Genomic DNA, 22,553 nt, shown 5'->3' with positions numbered 1-22,553 from the left:
CCCCCTCTCCTGTCCCACTGTACTGGTTTACTAGGGGCTCACATTTTTCCTGTTAAACTGAGTCTGTGTATAGAAGGATCTCAGCTCTGCATAATTGAAAACTTCTGTCAGGAATGCAATTGTTTAATATTGGTTCATTTGAATCCTTTAGACATTTTTTTCTTAGTTTCTAATTTGTGTTTCTAATTTCATGTTCTTTTCCCAAGACAGTCACTTTTGTATTAAAGGCTGAAAAGTTTGTTTATATGTCAGTTTCCTTGGCATTGAAATTAGGGTGTTCTTTTGGAGAAGCTATAGGATTACATGATTCTATGGTGCTCAGACAATTGATGAAACCATTAACCAGGGCAACTGCTATAACCATTATTGTGCCAATATATTATAAATAATAAAGTACAAAAATTTGAGTTTGTACCCATTTAAAAATTGATTAACATATATTCAAGGTTATCCTTATAATAAGACCTCTTTCACACTTTTGCATTTTGATAAGCTTTTCTTCATGGAAGAGAAAGGCGGTAAATCTACAAAACCATCAAACCCATGTGAATATCACCCATTAGAGGTGATGCAGTGTAGAAAAAAAGTGCAGGGAACCACTAATCTAAGACATCCATCCACTTACATGCAGACACTTGAAAAGCACATCAATCTCTAGCCTGGAAGTTGAAAAAAAACAGCCGAGTTATAAAGTGTAATTTCAAAACCAAGACAGAGGCTGTTTTAACTAGATTCTCTTTATATTTTGGTTTTAAGTCAAACCGCTCCACATTATATTGCTGTCAAACAGAAATCAGAACATAGTTGTTGCCTGCCAATCATCTGTTCACCCACCCTACATACCATGGGAGATACATGAGTAAGTCCCCGCCCTCAGAGAGTTTACCATCCCATGGTAGAGATGAGATATTCCATAAAGGGGAAATACGAGGTGCTTATGCTACAATTCTCCTACCCTATGCTCAAGGCAGATTCAGCTAATTGATCGAAGCATTCTTTCCTGCTGAGCTCAGACACAGGGTGTTTGTTCAGCTTAGGGCTCCAGGAAGCTACTATCCATTAATAGGAATTGATATGAAAGATGAAAGACATTTGCTATTCCTGATTCAAACTTATGAAAAGATAGATAAAAATAGAAGACAGTCTTACAAAACCAAATACCTGGACTGTAGGCTACATAAGACCTAAGGAGGAACTCTTCATTGTTGATGTGATCAGAGAAGCCTTCCTGGACAAGGGGCTTCAATGCAGCATTCAAGGATGATTAACAATGAGAGAGAGAGAGAGGCTTCTCAAATGGGGAGGACAGCAGCAGTGTGCATCCAGAGGCGAGCATGCTTAGGACATGGTGAGTCAGCTGGAGAGGAAGGCTGGGGTTGGAGAAATGGAGTTGGAAAGGAATGGTGAGACCAGGTCATAAAGGGCCTTGAATGCCAAGCAAAAAAATCTTGAATTCTATCTTATAAACAATGGAGAAACGCTGACAGTTTGTGAGTAGGAGAATGACATGAGCAAAACAGTGTTTTCAGTAAATCAAACCAGCAGGTACATACAGGAGGGATGGATGGACGTGGAGGAAACCAGGTGAGAAAACCAGCCTAGAGACACAGAGACACAGTGAGGGTAACCCAGGTTGGGGGAACCATGTGCTGGGGAAAGGGAAGAATCCAAGAGTGACAGCTGCCTCAAGAAAAATACACTTCAACTATAACTTCTCAGGCTTCCCTTTCCAAAAAAGACACTTGCACATGTATGTTTATTGCAGCACTGTTCACAATAGCAAAGACTAGGAATCAACCCAAGTGCCCATGAATGATAGACTGAATAAAGAATATGTGGCACATATACACCATGGAATACTCTGCAGCCATAAAAAAGGAATGAGATCATGTCCTTTGCAGGGACATGGATGAAGCTGGGAACCATCATTCTCAGCAAACTAACACAAGAACAGAAAACCAAACACTGCATGTTCTCACTCATAAATGGAAGTTGAACAATGAAAACACATGGACACAGGGAGGGGAACATCAGACACTGGGGCCTGTCGGGGGTGGCGTGCTTGGGGAGGGATAGCATTAGGAGAAATATCTAATATAGGTGATGAGTTGATGGGTGCAGCAAACCACTGTGGCGTGTGTATGTCTATGTAACAAACCTGCATGTCCTGCACATGTATCCCAGAACTTAAAGTATAACAAAAAAGAAAGAAAGAAAGAAAAAAGCAGAACCCCTGTGTGTGACTGGATGTCCGCCGTCTCTGCCATGTTTGGGCGACAAATTGATTCTTCTGTGTGAATTTCATGACTAGTCAGGAAGCAGATTTCAAGGGATGGCCATTAAGGTGCTGCTTCTAACATTCTTCCACCAGCTGACATTTTGGCAGATTCAAAGCCAGTCAGTATCATCCATAGATCTAGCTGTTCCTTCTTTTAAATGAGATGCAAACCTAATAGATTTCCTTCTGTGTTACATGGGCTGACAATCAAACAGTCTACAAAATGTCCCAAAATATGATTTGATCATGGAAGGTCAGTGATATCAGAGTACCTGGCTCCAAATTACTATAAATGAGAACTATTTTTCCTCACCTCACTCCAAGCTTTTTGAAATGAGACTAACAGCCCCAGAGCTTCCTAACTGCAGGTGTGTCTGTTTGGCAAGCAGATATTAAAGGCTTCAAGACGCACAAAGAATCAGGCTAGATGCTGAATCAAATGGGAGAACGAAAGTGGCTTCTAAACAATAGAACCTTGTGCAAATAGAGGGTGTTATCACTGTTGGTCCTGAGTTTTGCCAATTTCATTGGCACACTTCCTCTGACTCACAGACTCTTCCTTTATTATTATTAATCATTGGGTTGGTAATAATAACTAACATGGTTTGAGTATGCTATCAATAAGGGTTTTTGCAGGAACGGATGGCACATTATAACTGGGTAATTGAGGAGAGTTTCATAAAGCAGATATTTACAAATGTATGGAGGGTTAAGGAAAGCAACAAGGAATGGCGAGTATGTAGGGGCTGGGAGAGCTGGGCACTGTTACCATCCCTAGGCCTGAAGGGGCAAGAAGCAGGAGGTCACTGGAAACAGGACAGGGTGCTGAAGGGAGACAGTGGCCTGGCAGGATCTGAGCCCTTCAGCTGAGGATGTAGCCAGCCCCCAGGCACCTAGCAGAGAGGGAGCAGGGGTGATGAAGGCCCCTCACACTCCTCTTGTCCTCAGATCTCCTTTGGGCCAACTCCACCTGATGCCAAAAGGCAGAGGAGTTGGTCAACGCAGCTGATAGGTGGGGGCCTTCTGGGGCCAGGGTGTGGAGGGGGAGAAAATGGGGAAAGGCTTAGAGCAGGGGGTGGGGAAGAAGTAGGTTTGGGATTGAGGGGGGAGCATTCAGGGGTTTCTGGAGGCACAAGGAGATGACTTCTAGCACTTACTACGTTCTGTGTATAACTGTGTGATGAACAGCTCTCCCTCTAGAATATTAACTGCATGAGGTCAGGGATGGATTCTGCCTTGTCACTGCACTGTCCCGAGGACTAACTCAGTGCCTTGCACATAGCGGGTATGCAAGATGTATTTATTGAATGAATAATCATCCTGGAAGTGGAATGTTCATGTTCACCTTTTCATTCTAACAGACACATTTCATTTATCACATCTGGAATACTCTTAATGAATTTTTTCTTTCCCGCATGGTGAATAGACAAGTCATTGCTTTGGTAAAGGATAAATAAGAAAATAATTCACAGATTCTTAAAAATATCTTTGAGCAACGGCAAGTGCTGAATCCGTTGGGTGCTTTCATACGTGTCATCTCATTCATTCTTCCATATGACCTTAGAGAACCTTGTAGAATCCCTGTTTCATGAATGAGGAAAGTGGGATTCAGAATGGCCATGGTGATTTGGCTAGGAAACGGTGGCATCTGAATTCAAATTCAGGTTTTTGAGTCTCGTTTGATTCCCATTTTAGCTCAGCATCTTGATTATAAAAATGAACATTTTCATTGAGTTAATTTTTTCTTTCGAGTGGTATCAAAGATTGTTACCTAAAATTAACTCCAATGGGCACCCAAAAATCAAATGCAAGGCTACAATGTGGTGGAATTAGGCTAGGCACCTAACCTCGTGTTCATTCCTTTCTGTTCTTTGTCTCTACGTGTTTTGTATGGAGGCTGTTTTGCAAAGGGTGATAGTCATGTTGCCACTTAAAGAATCTGCTCCATTTGTTAGTAAGAGACGAGATCATTAGATGACGCACTTGCAAAGAATGTGCAAAGAAACCCTCCAAATCATGCGAATATTTTCTCCTCATGTCACATCACTGCCTTCACTGTATTCCTCTCTGATAGCTTCCCCTTTCCTCTATGTGAAGTGACTGTGCTGGAAATGAAAGTGTATTTTAAGATGCTCGGCGATATGCTCTGAGAAGCAGAGTGCAGGGGGCATTCAGAAGTGCAGAATAAGCTTAAAGCTAACAGAAGATATTCTACACTTGCAGCTGTTTCAATCAACTCTTCCAGTTGCCTTACCAAACCGCTTTTACCCAACCTTATCTGCATCTTCAAACACCATCTTTTCCAAAACATCCTTCTTAATTCTATTTGAAAAGCAGTCTTTGCAATCCTGCCTCAATAAACCTACAGCCTTTACATCGTGCTGTTCTTACCAGAGAGTCCAACCTGTGTGGTTTATAATGCTCTTCCAAATAAAACATCTCCCTGGGTATTACCTCATTGGCCTTGCAGGTGAAGATTTAAAAAACTCTCTCTAACGTTAGCCAGATGAACAGAGACCTGAAAGGAGAGAAACCTGTAAAAAGTGAAGTTGCCACATGCTTCTTGCTGGTCTTGATTTCTTGATACATCACTAAAGGCAAGCACAGAGATCCTTCAGCGAACTCAGCACCCTCCCCTGCTTCTCTGTGCTTGTGGTTTTTATTTTGGCTACAAGCAGAGGTGGCAGCCCCACAGATCCCTGCCTCCTCATTTGTCTACCCATCCATTCATCAACGTATTCAGTCATTCAACATGTCTCCTCACTTCTCTTTATGTGCTAAGCCCTGCTCAACTTTCTATGAGAGAAAAAGCATGTCTTGGACTTAATGAGTGGAGGTGGGGGTAGGGAGAGGAATCAATGAAATATGTCAAAATACTCTAGGGTCTATGCCAGATGGACTGACTCAATTTCACAGAATTCTCACAGGACCCCTCTCCCCTTTACACTTGTTTTCATTCATATTCATATATGCAACTCCCCCTCATTATTTGACTCTGATCTGTTCCTAAAAACATGCTGATTAGCAGATTTCAGAAAGCAGGCACTGGTACTCCATTATTTTAATGGGAAAAATTATGACGCATTCCAGGTCCACCCCAAAACCACAATCAACTTCCCCAAATATCATTGTAACATTCTTAAGCAGGGTGTAAAAATCTCCCAGGATTTTTCTATAACATATGGCAATTACAGCACCCTTTATCTAATGAATTGGGACTTATTGAACTCCTCCTGAAGGTTCGTTGTGGGGGCAGCAACTGGCCCTGGAGAGGGGCAAGGCTCCTCCAGGCATCACACTGGCCTGGCAGTGTTGATACATAAGGAAATATTGAAAGACCCTAAATACTGCCTCAATTAGATGGGGTTTGCAGGGGTTTGTCAGGGGGGAATTTGAGTGGGACCCATGAGGGGCTAAAGCTTGGGGGAACAGAATAGGAAAGATGATAATAATAACATATTTGACGGACAGAGCAGCAGGTGCAAACTTGCTGGAAGAACAGGGCAGCTAGGACTGCTGCACACACACTCCATTCCTCTCACGAGACTCATGAACAATGAAATGTCTTTACGGGTTGCCCATGTGGACTCATTTTAATAGTTGCTCAATACAGACAGCAAATGCTTGTTAAAAACTCGCCAGCTGCTGTGGTTTTTGGATATATACCCAAAGGATTGTAAATCATTCTTCTATAAAGACACATGCACACGTATGTTTATTGCAGCACTGTTCACAATAACAAAGACTTGGAACCAACCCAAATGCTCAGCAATGTTAGACTGAATAAAGAATATGTGGCACATATACACCATGGAATACTATGCAGCCATAAAAAAGGATGAGTTCATGTCCTTTTCAGGGATATGGATGAAGGTGGAAACTATCATTCTCAGCAAACTAACACAGGAACAGAAAAGCAAACACCACATGTTCTCACTCATAAGTGAGAGTTGAACAATGAGAACACATGGACACAGAGAGAGGAACATTACACACTGGGGCCTGTCAGTGGGTGGGGGACTAGAGGAGGGATAGCATTAGGAGAAATACCCAATGTAGATGACAGGTTGATGAGTGCAGCAAACCATCATGGCACATGTACATCTATGTAACAAACCTGCACGTTCTGCACATGTATCCCAGAACTTATAATAAAATTTTTTGTAAAAAAACTTGCCAGCTACTGATGAATATTTTAAAAGTGAGAATTTTGGGGTTTTTTTTAAGATATTAAAAGCTCAGAAAATACCACAAAGAGATACTACTTTGCACCCACTAGGATGACTTTTTTTAAAAAATAAAATAAAATAAATAAAAATGAAAATACCAACTGCTAGCAAGGAGGTGGAGAAATGGGAACTGTCATACATTGCTGGTGGAGATTAAAATGGTGCAGTTGTTGTGGAAAGCAGTTTAGCGGTTCCTCAAAATGTTAAATATAGAATTAGCATATGACCCAGCAATCTCACTCCTAGGTATATACTTGAAAGAATTGAAAACAGGTACTCAAATATTTCTACAGGAATGTACTTAGCAGTACTATTCACAATGGCCAAAAGGCAGAACCAATCCAAATGTCCATCAATGGGTGAATGGATAAACAAAATGACATGTACCCATACAACGGAATATTTTTCAGCCATAAAAAAAATAAAGTACTGATACATGCTATGATGTGGATGAACCTTGAAAACATGATGCTAAGTGAAAGAAGCCAGTCACAAAAGACCACATATCGTATGATTTTATTTATATGCAGTGTCCGGAATAGGCAAATCCATAAAGACAGAAAACAGATTGGAGGAGGGAGGAATAGTGACTATTTAATGGATGAGGGGTTTTCTTCTGAGGTGAGGAAAATGTTTTAGAACTAGGTGGAGGTAGTGGCTGCACAACAATGTGAATGTACTAAATGGCATTGATCCTACACTTTAAAGTGATTAATGTCATGTGAATTTCACCTGAATAAAAAAAGCTTTGAAAATAATGGTAATCTTCACCTTATCAGTACATAACTCAATGCCCCTCCTGGAGACATTAATAAATGTTTGATTTATGCATGCACGAATGAATGCATGAATAAATAAATCTGTCCATGGTCTACAATGCCCTGCTCATCCAGGCCCCTGCCTATTTCCCCAGCCTCATTGTTCACCAGGATCTCCCTTGCTCTCTACTCTTCAGCTGCATTGGCTTTTCCCCAGGCCCTCTTAAATGTTAGGCTTCGTCCTGCCACAGGACCTTTGCACAGGCTCATTTCTCTGTGTGGAGCCCCCAGCATCCTTCCCTTTTGCCCTGGATAAGGTCTTCTCCAACTCTAGCTCTCAGTTTGGCCATCACTCTTTAGGAAAGCTTTCATCTTGTAAGATGCTCTTGTAAAAGCTCTTCATCTTACACTTACAAAGCACCAGAACCTTCTGTTCAGGTTACCTACCACCAGCACACATTTTCATTTATTTGCCCTCTTCTTCTATAAACTCTGGTTTGCCCCATTATACCATAAGCTTTGTGAGGGCTGAAGATGGGTCACTCCGTCATTGGGAAGAAGGTAGTTACCACTGTATCCTCACTTCCTAGCACAGTACCTGGCCCACAGTTGTTCAATAAACACAACCAAGGAAGAAAAAGAGGGAGGAACCCACCTTTTTCACTTGTTTTCCTTTATAACTCTACTAGTTCCATTATTTCTTATCAAATTAGTTATAGGGGGCCCTTTGTGTGCACATGTGTTGATTCTGATACATACGTATAGAATCTCTTAGTCCTTAAAACTTGCTTCTATGAAGCTATTCTCCTCCATCCTCAAAGCAGATTTTCCCATTGTTTCTTAGCAAGAAATAAGCCCTGGGAGTACTGAATACAGTAAGAAGAAGGTGGAAGCGGGAGGTGAACTGCTGCTGGTTATTGGGAGATTGTAGGTCAGCGTGGACAACAAAGGGACTGTCTCCACATATTCGGATTGCTCTCGTAGGTCTTTGATCCTGGAATGGTTGTGTCTTATTTTTTCTCCTCTTTGTCTTCTGGGTCTGATGCTTCCCTCTCCTGCTGGTCTCTTCTCTTCCTTCTGCCTTTGCTTGGGCCCCCTCTGGTTTGTCTTTCAGGTGTTTCCTTCGTCATGATCCAATGGCCTCTCTATCCCTCCTCCTGTGCCCCAGGTACCTCCTCACAACTTGGCTAGTATCTGAAAATCTGGAAAGGATGCAGCACTGTTTTCTGCTGGAATTAACAAAAGGTGCTAGTGAATCATCAATTCCATGAAGAGAAGAGCCATGTATCTGAATTATCTACAAACTGTACCCAAAGAAGGAACTAGGGGAGGAAGGGAGATGGGACAGGTCAGACCCATCACTGGAAAAAAGACGGAGGGACACAGGCTTAGGGGTCCACATGTGAGTGCTTTGAAGAGTATTTCCAGTGGGTATGTGCTCATCTCCCTGAAAGAATCTATGCTAATTTTTTGATGAAAAATTCATACTGTCTTCCACGTTGCTAAGCAACCAGCCCAAACATGTTTACTGTGTAAAATCTCTGTGGAGGGCCCCGGGCTGCACCCAATGCCTGAAGTGTGATGGCAGCAGCAAAGCAATCAAAAGCATTGGGAAAGGTTTCTGAAGTTGACCTGCAAAGATGTGTATTTATAGATGCTTTTATGCCATATCTGGGGAAACACAATGGCTCAAATAAAATTTTGACTACTTTTTTTCTGCTAATCTCCAACCTAGTCGTCAAAAGTGTGGGCTCTGAAGCTAAATTTTGTAAATTTGATTCCCAGCTCTCCCACTGAATATGTTACTTAAGCTTTCTGTGTTTTACTTTTCTTCTGTAAAATGAAAAATAATAATTATGCATATTTCATAGGGCTATTGTGATAATTAAAATTAATATGGTTATGGCCAGGTGCAGTGGATCACACCTGTAATTCTAGCACTTTAGAAGGCCAAGTCGGGAAGATGGCTTGAGCCCAACAGTGCAAGACCAGCCGGGGCAACATAGTGAGATCCTCTCTCTACAAAAAATAAATTTAAAAGAAATTAGCCAGGTACGGTGGCACATGACTGTATTCCCAGCTACTTGGGAGGCTGAGGTGGGAGGATCACTTGAGCCCAGAAGATCGAGGCAGCAGTGAGCCACAACCATGCCACTGCACTCCAGCCTGGGTGGCAAAGTGAGACTCTGTCTCAAAAAACATTTTAATATGGTTAAAATGCTTAGAACAGTGACTGGCACATATAAAGAACTTGATAAATGTTAGCTATTCTGTCACTGTTATTTATTACTCTATGGAAATACTTCGTTGTGGTGGTGGTGGTTTATATGAATGGGTGAGTTCACCAGGCAAGAGATGAGCTAATAGTAAGCTAGAAAATGAGTCCTGTAAAAGTCTGAGGATCCATGGAGGTCAGACCTTACAGCCTTCCAGAGTTGAATCAGTTCCAGGAGTGGGGTTAGCAATTCATGGGGTGTCCTATCATCATTAAGGTACAGGGGAGACTTCAGGAGAAAAAACAACCTGCACTGGAGAAAATTCTACTTTAGGCTGAAGGCGGAAGTAATACCCCCCATCCTGGGTTTTCCATGGCACCCTGTGCTTCCCTGATCATGGCAATTGCTTGTTTTATTGTCTGTCTCCCCATTTATCAAGAAAAGCATATGTCTGTCTTTCCATTGCCATATCCCAAGGCCTAGCATGTGCTCATTAATCTTTGATGAATGAACTATTTAAGTAATGAAATGCAGCATCTGTCCATCCTCACTCTTACATGTGTGAATTAAAACAATCAGAGAAGGCGTTGCTCTAGAGGACTAAGGAAGAGGAGAAGAGGTAGGAGGCCTAATAGGACCACACTGATGGTCTTAAGGTCCCAATCCCCAGGGGGAATCCTTTATGCAGCAAACAGGAGGTGGCCATGGGAGAAACAGCAGAAAACAAACAGGGCCGAAGAAGCAGTTTATTTAAAAAAACATAAAAAGGAGACTCATGTCTCTTGAATATGGCCCCAAAGTCCTCCTGGCAATAAAAATACTGGCCTGGTACTCAATTAATGTTCACAAACATGTCACAATATGACACTTTTTAATAAAAACCTTACTGATGTATAACTGCAGACAGAAAAGTACATAAATCATAAATGTAGAGCTGAATGCATCTCACAAAGTAAACACACCTCTGTAACCAGCACCCACGTCAAGAGGCAGAGCATGAACAAAGCCCACAAGCTGTCTTACCCGCTGCAGTCATTTCCTGTCCCCCAGGGTAACACCATAAATAAACTGTGCTGGCTTCAAATCCTGTGTCAATGGAGCCCTGACAGTACGCACTGCTTTTTATCTTCCCTCTCTTATTCAGTGTTAGGTTACAAGATAATGATTTAATTCAAAACACTGCCATGTGCTCAGCATCATACCAGACATTGTCAAGAATACAAGGAAAATGAAGGAAAAATTCTCTGATCTTAAGGAGAAGACTCCACTACACATATATTGGTTGATAGAAATTCAGGCCATGAGGGGTGGCTCACGCCTGTAATCCCAGCATTTTGAGAGGCCGAGATGGGCGGATTACCTGAGGTCAGGAGTTTGAGACCAACCTGGCCAACATGGTGAAACCCCATCTCTACTAAAAATACAAAAGATTAGCCGGGCATGGTGGTAGGTGCCTGTAATCCCAGCTATTTGGAAGGCTGAGGCAAGAGAATTGCTTGAACCCAGGAGACAGAGGTTGCAGTGAGCCGAGATTGCACCATTGCACTCCATTCTGGACAACAGAGCAAGACTGTCTCAAAAGAAAGAAAGAAAGAAAGAAATTCAGCACTTATTTATATTATTTTGTAAAACTTTAGAACTAATCTACTAAAGTTCCACTGAAAACCACTTCAGTGATCCCAACTCTGCTGGAAAGAGGATGGGATTGTAGAGTTTGATCACATGTGACAATGGGTGGCTGGGGATATGGACAGAAGGGGCCTGGGGGCCAGACGCAGTGGCTCACACCTGTAACCCCAGCACTTTGGGAGGCCGAGGTGGGCAGATTACATGAGCTCAGGAATTTGAGACCAGCCTAGCCAACATGGCAAAGCCTCGCCTCTACCAAAAATACAAAAAAATTGCTAGGCATTGTGGGCACACCTGTAATCTCAGCTACTCAGGAGGCTGAGGCAGGAGAATCACTTAAGCCCAGGAGGTGAAGGTTGCAGTGAGCCGAGATCATGCCACTGTACTCCAGCCTGGGCGACAGAGTGAGACTCTGTCTCAAAAAAAAAAAAAAAAAAAAATAGGTGTGGGAACTCCTGCTGAGGGCCGAGCAATTTCAATAAAACCTTTGGCCATGTGTTAGCTTCAAAGGGACAGCACTGGGGTCACGCAGGGGACCTCTCTGGCATTTGAAATGATTCACTTAAGTGCACAGCAAGGTAGACACCGTGTTGGGAGAAAACTAGGCCATGACATGAAAAGGAAGGCTTTCTGAAAACAGGACGCGGGTGCCTGCCAAGTGGTAAGGGTACAGGACTGAGCCGTGGGGCAAGGGGAAAAGAGCAGTTCTCCTTTCTTACTCCCAATTCTTTAGGTTGGGCAAAAGGAGGACTTTCTATGAAAGGACCCAGAAGTGGGCTGAGTGGCAGCCTGCGCGGACAAGGGTGATGAGGAAATTCAGAGGCAGGAACCCATGGGTCTGGCCGCCGCTCACTAATAGATTCAGAAGTAGTGGTGAAGGAGAAACCATCATTCTCGCTTTGCCTCCCTGGCTCTTTCTCCTTGCTCAAGCTGCCAGGTCACTGCCTAATGATCAAGCTTCTAGAGGTAGGCTGATGACAGAGAGGTCCCAGGTGACCTGCCAGGCCAGGAGTGGGCGGCATAGTAAAACTGAATTCCTTGCATGCCTGGAAGGGCTGCACATTAGTGAGAGTGAGGCACTGTCTAAGAAGGCAGGATAAAGAGTCCAGAGTGTATGTTTCAGAAAAGCAAAGAACTGTGACTTGAAAACAGCTGGAAGCGTGAGAGGTAATGAATGGCCAAGGGCTGCCTAGGGACACTTCCTCTGAATTGTTGGAAAAAGCAGAAAATAAAAGACACAGGGCTGCAAAGGACTGTCTAATAAAACCAAATTGTGAAGTAGCTATATGTTTGCTTCTTTATTAATTCATTAAATAACAGAGTCTAGCAGGAGATTTAATAAGTACCATAATTTAGAATGAGAGATGAGCGTAAATCTAATGTGAACCATCTGCAACAGCTGTAATGTGCTACCAAGCTATCTGTGATTTCCCTTGGGGACAAAGTCACAGGTATGGATGATACACTACGGTTTTTGTTGCTATTCCTACTTACAGAAAATACTGCTTCAGTTAGAGGTAAGTGAAAATAATGATGGCATTTTTTTTCCTATGCAAGACCACGAACCTTTTAATGCTATCTACAGACCCTTTGGTGGGAGGTTTGTGGACCCAGATTAAGAACCCCTGGGGGCCAAGCACAGTGGTTCATGCCTGTAACCCTAACAGTTTGAGAGGCTGAGGCAGGCAAATTGCTTGAATTCAGGAGTTTGAGACCAGCCTAGGCAACAGGGTGAGCCTTGTCTCTACAAAACATACAAAAAAATTAGCCAGGTGTGGTGGCATGTGCCTGTATTCCCAACTACATGGGAGGCTGAGGTGGGAGGATCTCCTGAGCCCAGGAAGTTGAGACTTCAGTGAGCTGTGATCACACCACTGCACTCCAGCCTGGGTGATGGAGTCAGACCCTACGTAAAAAATAAACAAAACCCCTGGGAAAACTCCAAATTTCTTTTCAAAATCACTACAAACTTCAACTTCATCCAGCCATTCAGGGTCAGAAATCAGATTTCTAGGAATTGCCTCCAAACCCAAATAATTTTTTCAGCAGTCACAACTAGTGAGTTACAGAGACACTGGCTATTAGGCCTTGGACACCTCTGTTGTGATTACAGTCATCTAGACCCCTATTTTCCAGCCCCCATACCTTCTTTCCTCAAGGAACACCCTCAGAGAGCTTCCCTGGCTCTTGTCCTACTTGTCAATAGGTGCCATGTACATCACCCTCCTGTCATCTGCCACCGCTAACGGTTGCCACCCTCTTTACTTGCTTTGAAATGTCAATTGGTTGTCTTTTCTCTATTTACTTCATCTGGGCCAGTGGCTGAATGAATCTGAGAACAACGGCAACCAAGTCATTGTGAGATCTCAGCTTCAACACATTCATACCCATAGATTCAGCCCCAAGTTGCCCACATCTTTGTCACTGAGGGAACCAGGTAAGGGAATGTGGATGGGCAGGTATCATGTATCAACAAATATTTATTGTGCCCCTATTGAGCTTGCACTCGGTTACAAAGACGTGGCGCATGCACCCAAATTTGAAGATGATAATCCCCATTGGATGGCCCCCGAGATGACTTTATTCATCCACAATTTCTTATTGGACACCTACTACTTTCCAGGCACTGAGTGGGTGCTGGGAATAAATATTACAGCAGTAAGTGAATACGAAAGATTGCATCCTAATGTAAAGAGTGCCATAAAAGGATTTGTTAGAAACAATATGGGAGAGAATAACAGGAAGAGGGTGTTTTGTTTTATGTGTCAGTAGGCAAAATCCTCCCTGAGACTTTAAATGGAAAAAGACCTGAAGGATGAGAAGGAGCCATTTGTATGAAAGGCCAGAGAAAAATGAAGGGGCAGAAAAGGGCTTGGTGTTTTAAAAGAATGATCGTAAATCCAGGGAGGCCAAGACTGCTGATGAAGAAAGAAATTGGCATGAGCTTGGCTGGAGAGGCAGGCACCTTCCATGTTAAAGCAGGTGAGTGGGTGGAGAGGAGTGGCTGATAGTGTGGCCTCCAGAATCAGACAAGCTCAGCTAGAGACTGGCTCTAAAACTTCTCTAGCTGTGCAGCTCTAGGCAAGTCAGTTACCTTCTCTAAGCCTCAGTTTCCTCATCTTTAAGTTAGGATCATCCTATGGCTCCCTCACTGGGTCGAGAAACACATTTATTAGTGTACTCTGAACAGTGCACCTGGCACACAGTGTATGCTATGTCATGGTTTGCTATGACCTCTTCCAAGCTCAGCGAGAAGTTGTGGAGGATTTGAGGCAGGGGAGAGACACAACCTGGTTTTTCTTTAACAGATGATCAGCCGTTCTGTGGGCTACTGGTCATCAATAAGACAAAGAGTTGGAAGAGACCCTAGAGGTCATTTACACCAACTACTTTCCAAGTGGTTCTCTCTAGGAAGGGGAGGGGGTGGTGCCTGGAGAGACATCACTGAAAGGCAGAAGAGTGGCTGTTCCTCAAGTGTGCTGGGCAGGAAAGAAGGTTGAGAGGCGGCCGACCACGACTTGTGGAGAAGGACTCCCAACCCCTGGCCAGTGGAAAGCCCACTGTTCCCCTTTTCCAGATCGTCCCAAGTCTCACATTCTGTTGTGCAGTCGGCTCCTATTTAACCACTGCCAATGTCACTGTTCTTGGATTATAAGTGCCTCAAGGACAGCAGCCATTTCCTTTCCACTCTCACTGTACAGTGACTGACACAGGCCCCACACAACTGGGTCCTCTGAGCTTTTGAATTATTGATTGGAAAAAGGAAGATGGAGTCACAGCATTTTAGTGCCACTCCTGGAACCATACAGTCTGTAAGGGATCTAGAGGGCCTTTAGGAGGTCCTTTAAGTCATGCCCCTGCCCCAGGGCCATCCTTCCTCAAATCACTCTGGCAAGACTCTTTGCCTCCTGGTTCTCCAGAGAACATTCTGCACTCTGTACTTTGGAAATGCATCCTGGAGGTCACAGCCTATGCAGGGAAATCCTTCCAAATTGCTTCCCCAGACCCCTTCTGCTGCTCTTTACAATGGGAGCACGGGCTATTTCCTGCACGAAGGGGCTCTGGCCATGAGCAAATGCATGGGATAAAGCCCTCCTGTCTCCAGGGACATCTGCAGAGACATCTTGGGGGAGGCCATACCAACCCCCTCTGACTGGCTGGAGCTCAGAGCTGCTAGAGGGTGGGGAAGAGTCCTTCAGGCTCCTCCGGGATTCAGCTCCCTAGACCCCGCTAGCTTCCCAGCTCCTGCGGGACCGAGGCCACCTCCCCTCTGGCTTTGCAGGCATTACCTCTTCTCAGCTCTGGCAGGACTTGCCCTACCCTAGCTCCACAACCACCACCCACCTCCCTCTCACAGACCCCAGTCCTCTTCCCAATTCTACAAACTCCTCATTCTCCGGTTCCTCTCAGAGTCTTACCTAACCCTGGCGATTCCCCTCCCAGCCTCCCTCTCCTCTTACCCTTCCCAGCCCTAATTCTATCCAGGTCCCCTTTCCTGTCCCCTCCCTTTAGGTCTCGCTGCTGGCCCCCATTCTTCTCTCAGTCCCCACAAGCTCGCCGCTCCCTAATTCTCTTTCACGTCTCTCCCATCCCCCAGCCTCCCCCATCCCCCTACCTTTTTGACTCCTTGACCTGTCCTCCATCGCGTCTGCTGTCCCCTCCCCGCCAAGCTTTGTCGCGCAAAGATCCACGACCGCCTCCCACCCCATTTCCCCCTCTGCAGCTGCCTGGCGACCCCGCCTTGCCCGGGAAGGGCCCGTGCGCCGCGCCCGCTCACCTGTTGTGCAGACCCGAGCAAGCTGGGCTTCGCCTTCTCCGGGTCGGGGTCCTGGTCCCGCGGCAGCAGCCTCTTCTTGGGGTGCATGTGCCTACACAGGCAGGTGACCCCGCACAACGCGAGGATGCTGGTGGCCGTGCCCAGCGTGGCGCCCAGCGCTATCACAGGCACCGACAGCACCATGGTGCCCGCTCCCCGCGAGGGGCTGGGTCCCGCAGCCGCTCACCTTCCCCGGGCCGGGCCCGCCTCCAGGCAGCTCCCGGGATCCGGGCGAGCCAGCAGCTCTCCCGCCGCCAGAGGGGCGGGGACGGAGGGAGGGAGGACGGCTGCGAGGACGTCAGAGGAGGCTGGACCCGCAGCCACGTCAACCGGCACCCCCCTCCCCGCCAACACGTGACCAGACCCCCACCCCAACAGGAGCCGGAGCCTTCCAGGTGGAAGGGGCCTTGAGGTTGTTTCAGGCCATTCTTAATGCTTTGTGTACAACAGGGGACAACTGGGCCCAAGAAATGCTGGAGCTTGCGGAGGTCACACTGTGTTAGAGGCCAAACCTGGGTTCCAACCAGATCTGCGACTCTAGGAGTCACTTTCCCAGACTACTAGCTCCTTGCTCACCCTTCTTCTACCCCAGCAGCTGGCCAAGCTGGCTATAAAATTGGGTCTTCCGGGAGCTTTTTCAAACACAAAGCTGGAGATTTCCCAGCTCCCCAACCTGGGAGATGGTTCTTACAGGGAAGAGGAACAGGCCACAGATAGAGGGAACAGATGGGATGTTTGGGTTGAGGCTGTACCTGTATCCTGCTGAAGATGGACAATACAGCTGCATCCCCTTAGGGTTGCCCAGGAGTTCACCTTTATTACCTAATCAGCAGGTATTCTCACCTTTATATATAGATGAGGAAGCCGAGGCTCAGAAGAGAGGTGCACAGGTAGAAAAATCATCACCCTGAACCCAAGCTTATGTTTGCAGATTCCAAGTCCACACTCAAACGGACTTGTCTTAGGAGGATAAAGAAGATAAAATGCAGCAGCTAGGAGTACACACTTGATTCAGAGAGAGTGAGCATAAAACTATGCTTAGAACAAGGGGAAATTAGAATTCCAGGCATGAGGACTGTCTTAGCTCAAGAAAACAGTGGCTTTTTAGTGTTCTTCATTATATGGAGTGTTGAATTTAATTCAGCAGATATTTGCTGTGGGTTGGCTGTGCTCTAGGTGTGCTGGGCGTGTGTGAAAAAGAGTGTAGGTGATTTCATCCACAGCAGAGCTTTCACGTTTCTATGAGCCAATGTCTCCTAAATCTATAGCCTCTCCAGCCAGACCTTTTCTTCTGAGCTGTAGCTGTGACCACCACTTGGGAACACACCCGTCCTCCAGTTTTTCAGCTATCTACACTTGCATAAAAACCCACCCACGACTTACTGGCTTAAACCAGTTATTTTGTTACTTGTCATGATTTCATGGGTTGGCTGGGCTCAGCTGGGTGGTTTTCCTGCTCAACATGTTGTCTTCTGGGACTGCAGTCATCTAGGGGTTCAGCTGGACTGGGACATCAGCTCTCCAGACACCATTGCAGATGGTGCAATGGTGAACTCACGTGGTAAGCAGTAGGTGTTGGCTGCCACCGGGATCGCAATGGGGCTGTCAACTGGTGCATTTTGGTTCTCCTCTATGTCACCTCTCCGTGGTGCTGGAGCTGCTCACAGCATGCTGGCTGGATTCTGAGAGGAATGAAGCAGAAGCTGCCAGTTGTCTTAAGGCCTGGGTTCAGAAATTCTAGAACACTATTTGATCAAAACAGTAGTCTCCCTCTAGTTCTTTCCTCCAGTGACATCAAAAGGGAGGTGTCCAAAATACAAAGCTGATCATGTCACTCACATGAGTAACAGCTCTTAAAGGTTCTCCAAGAATAAACCCAAGAGACTCAACATTTATCCAAATCCCTTTGTGATGTGGTCCCTGCTAAGCCTTCCAGACTCCTCTCTACACACTTCCCAATGTGCCCCTGAGCCTCAGCCACCCCATGGACTTGGGATTCCTTCAACAAGCTAACATTTTTAGAGTCTCCATGTTATCACCCATGGGTGCACATAGCAGGCACTCAGTAATTGTGGAATAATTCATATGATCATCTTATGTGGAATTTCCAGTGTTTTGAAGGAATCCCGTTTGTGATATGAGCTCCATTTTAGTAAATTGACTTTTCCACAAGTATTTATTGTGTGCCTGCTGTATGCCAGGCACATTTTCCTACTGATCCCCATTTGCTGCAAACTGTAGAGCTGAAGCACTGCAGTCCCTGGTGACAGCCTTAGCAATCTCTCACATAAGAGCTGCCCTGGGAGGTTTTCTTGGCTCCGGGGCCTGGCAATGCAAAATGTTTTGTGGAAATAGAGGTTTAATTAATGCTGTCAGCTCCAGGTCTCCCATGCTCAAATGGCTGCCCTGGGAGACCATCCATGCCACTACTCATAACAGGATCTGGGGTGGGGTTAAAGGGGAAGGATGAAGAACACTTAATATCAGAAAATGTCTGATGGGGATCAGACACCTGTCACATGATCCATTGTTACTATGGTTACTGGGATGACAGCAGCTGCAGTGGCCTTCATTTATAACAGGAAGAGGGACCCCAGCCCAAGAAGAAGAGCTTGCCTTGTGCCTCTTTCACACCCAATGAACCTATGGCAGAGCTAGGAATAGACCCCAGGGGATTTGAAGCCCAGTTGAGTGATCAGGACTCTGGGCTGCCTTTACTACCCAACCAGTCACCCTCATACATCTCATCAAAGATACGATGTTTGCTTCTTGGCTACTGATATGCAGACAGTGGCCTTTAATGACAACCCACAGAAAAAAGGCATCACTAGGTTCCTTTGAAAAATGAGAGTATGCCTATTGGGAAAGGCAGTTAACTGAGTCAGCTGAGTGGATCAGTTAAGACAGTCTGAGGCTGGGACCCACAAATAATTGGAAGTGCTGAGGCCACATGTCTAAGAGCAGACAGAGCAACATGCTTAGGAGGCATCTACGAGGCTGAGGGATGGATCTTTGAAGGTTCCCCAGCCTCTTGATGAAATGTTCCCATTGTTATTTTGATCAATATTGTACATGTTAGATGTTTAAATATTCTGAATAATCACTCTGAACTGCTAAGGTACTAAAATGCTTTTATCTGGAGAAAAGTATTTCAAATATAGGAGGTTCTCTTATTTAGCAAACATTTGTGGTGTCTACATATGGTGCTGTGCAGGAGGGAGGAAAATATACCAGCAGAATAACTGAATTTTAACGTTGCAAGGATTTCAGATATCACCTGTGGAATCCTTTTATTTTACCAATAAGGAAATGGAGATTCAGAGACATCGTGACTTGCCCAAAGGGTAGGAGTTAATGACAACTGGGATGGCGTTTTAGGTCAGGGTAAACTAGATTCTGCTGCGGTAACAAATAACTCAAAATCTCAGAGATGAACTCAATAAAAGTATACATCTCCCTCCTTTCTCAATTGAAGGAGGATCAGATGACTCATTTGGTCAGCTCTTCTCCAATTGGTGACTCAGGAATCTGGGCTGCTTCTGTCTTGTGACTCCTTCACTTCCAGCCATGCAGGGAAGAGAAAGAGCCTTGAGGACTACTTGTGGCATTCTAGAGGACATGGCTGGAAATGGAGGACACAGAGCACCCCATTCCACTGGCCAGAATTTGGTAACAGGACAAAGGTAACAGCAAGAGAGGCTAGGAAATGCAGAGGAGAATGTGGAGATGTGTGAGCAAAAGTACTCCTGCCACAGAAGCCAGAGCCTTGTCTAGTGTATATTTCTCTAATTTATTCACTCATTCAGCAGATGTGAGTTTCTATGACCAGGTACTGTGCCGGGTGATACAGCAAAGAGAGTGAGTAAAACTAGGCATGGTCTCTCTTGCCATGGAAAGTTTATATTCCCATGGGGAAGACGGATGCTCATCATTCATCACACGTGTCAAATTACAAATGTGATACAGGCTAAGAAGAAAAGGTGAATGTTAGAGACTTGACTTGTTCAGAAATACCACAGAAGTCTTCCTGGAAGAAGTAAGAATTGAGCTGAGGTGATGAAGAATAGAGTTAACTCAGCAAAGAAAGAGGAAAGAAAGTGCCAGGCAGAACAACAGCATGGTCAGCAGTCCTGTGATGGAACAGCACAGTGGGGATGGAGCAGCGGTGGACTGGCCAATCAGCTCTCCAGAAAAAAAAAAAATAGAATTTTTAGCATTTGTTGATTTTTCTGGTATAAAGTAACCCCACCATGGTTGATTTCCAGCTACCAACAAATTCCTGAATATTTCCCATTGGCTCTTGTGAGCTTGGAGGAGCCAGTTTCAGCACACAACTAGGAGAGTGTGATTGAGCCTGAAGGAAGAAACGGGGGCCAGACAACAGGGCTCAGAGGCCATAGTGGAAAGCCATTGAATGTTTTTAGGCAGAGGAGTGTGATATAATCAGAATTGTGTTTTTAAAAGATTCCTGGCCAGGTGCAGTGACTCATGTCTATAATCCCAGCACTTTGGGAGGCTGAGATAGGCAGATTGCTTGAGTCCAGGAGTTCAATATCACCCTGGGTAACATGGGGAAACCCTGCCTCTAAAAAAAAAAGATTCCTCTGGCTAAAGTGTTGGAAGGATTGGGGAGGAACAAAGTGACAAAGTGGGTGCTGGTGGACTAAAGAGGAAGGCATAGCAGGCACCCAGGGAGAGGGGCCATGCTGCCCTTTAGGAATGAGGAGTTCATGGCAGGCTGAAATTGTTGACAGCACAAGGAGAGGGCAGGTACAGTGTGGGCAAGTCATTTTTCCTCTCTGGCCCCCAGTTTTCATCTCTGTGCTGCTAGCTCTCTCATTTGATGATTTTGCAGGTTCTCCAAGCTGGACCATGACTGACTGGGTGTTCCCCAAGCCCAAGTCCCTTGCCAAAGGTGAGATGTGCAGGACGAAGTTGCCTGGGATAAGGGGTGGAAATTCTGAGCCCCACAGCAGGTCTTGCAGAGCCCAGGAGAACAGAGATACTGACAGTGAGGAGAGTAAGTAGCACAGCTCAGTCCAGACCCAGGTGTGAGGCCCACTCCCAGGACTCCTGTTGCTGACTCAGAGCAATTCTGGGCTGTATCTTAAGGCACAAAGGAGAAAGGGGAGAAAGGGACTGGGGGGGCCTGATCCAGAAATCCAAGTCTTTGAATAGCAGGAAACTCTTCTGGTGTTGGAGCAAATTACAGTGTTACTGTATTAACCACTAGGTAATCAGCTGCCCTGGCATGGCCTTTTCAACAATGCAGGATTCTTTCAAATCCTAATTCCATCTCAGCACAAGATAAAACCACACGTTCTAGTGCCCATGGGCATGACTCCTTGATTCCCTTCTGTTTATTCTGAAGCTAATCTAAAGGCTCCAGTTGGTTCTAGGCTTCTGGAGTGTACAACAATTACAAGACATTGTCTGAAGGATTTTGCCTGCCATATCAGAAGGAAGGTTAGCATTTTTTTTTTTCAGAAATTAGGTGCTTAATCTGGTGGGGCTCATGTGAATATAATAAAAGCAATTTTCTTTTCCAGAAGAATGTCTGAATGTTATATATATATAATTTCGTATGTAACTCTAAATTGTTCAAGGATCATATGATGCCTTGAACCGCAGATTAGGAGTCTCTAGAGTGGCTGAAAGAAGAGTGGACTTGAAATAAGAAGAAATAGGTTCAAATCCTTTGTCTTTGTGTGCACTAAGTGGTGTGATTCATTGGCAAGTAACCTTGATATTTTGGATCCTTAGTTTTCTTATTGGTAAAATAGGGGCAATCATCTCTACTTTATAGGGATGTTGTGAGGATGGCCTAAAGCATAGTGCTGTACAAATAACAGAGGATTCTCAATTAATGTTAATTTTAAAATTCAAATGATCTCATTTGTTCCTGAACCTCTAATTTCTTAATAAAGCAGCTTGGCTTAGTGAAAATAGTGGGTATTGAAGTCCCACAGGTATGTGTTATTCTAGCTCTATTGCTTATTAGCTGGGAGTCCCTGCATGGATGAATTGGCTTAAACTGATTAAACTTTCATTTATTTGCAGAAAGTGGGTGATAAATGATTTGGAAATGTGGTTGCAATTATTCTATTTCCTGTGTCCATACACTTTTGCAATGTGACTTTGCAAAGAGGTTGAGTCTATTGATCCACTTCTTAATCTGGGCTGGCCTTGTGATTTCTTTTGGCTAATTGACTGTGGTGGAAGTCACATTGTGCCAAATTCTAAGCCTAGGTCTTGAGAGATCCTGGAAGATTCCATTCTCCGTCACAGAATCCTGCCCAGCCACCATGTGAAGAAGCCCAATCTATCTTGTAGGAGGATGAGAGATTAAGTGAGCTTGTTATTCCCATGACCCCAACGCAAGCCAATTCCCAGAATCAGAGCTCATGACTGAATCCAGATAAAACTAGAAAAGCCACCCCGCTGAGCCCAGCCAAAGAGCCAATCCACAGAAAAATGAGCTAAATTAAAATTATAAGTCATTTTAAGCCACTACATTTTAGAGTGTTATGTGTCAAGAGCTGATACAAATGGGGAGATGATAGTCTCCTTGACAGGATTGCTGTGAAAATACGTAGCACTAATTTCTGTAAGCATAGGGCCTGGCAC

At 44.8% G+C, this 22,553-nt stretch overlaps 1 protein-coding gene across 1 annotated transcript in view; it reads right to left on the bottom strand.

Annotated features, from left to right (window-relative positions):
• SYT13 (synaptotagmin 13) overlaps nucleotides 1-16,204 on the bottom strand; it is a 46,511-nt gene extending 30,307 nt beyond the window's left edge. The window contains exon 1 of the mRNA XM_024255947.2: nucleotides 15,888-16,204. Coding sequence (XP_024111715.2) covers nucleotides 15,888-16,070 — 183 coding nt within the window. The 5' untranslated portion in view covers nucleotides 16,071-16,204. The remainder of the gene's footprint in view (nucleotides 1-15,887) is intronic.
• Between the last annotated feature and the right edge of the window lie 6,349 nt (nucleotides 16,205-22,553).

This window comes from Pongo abelii, chromosome 9, assembly GCF_028885655.2.
Source record: "Pongo abelii isolate AG06213 chromosome 9, NHGRI_mPonAbe1-v2.0_pri, whole genome shotgun sequence".
In the NCBI taxonomy this organism is placed as follows: domain Eukaryota; kingdom Metazoa; phylum Chordata; class Mammalia; order Primates; family Hominidae; genus Pongo; species Pongo abelii.
The sequence above is the reverse complement of the archived record's forward strand: the minus strand, read 5'-3'. Positions and strand labels throughout refer to the sequence as shown.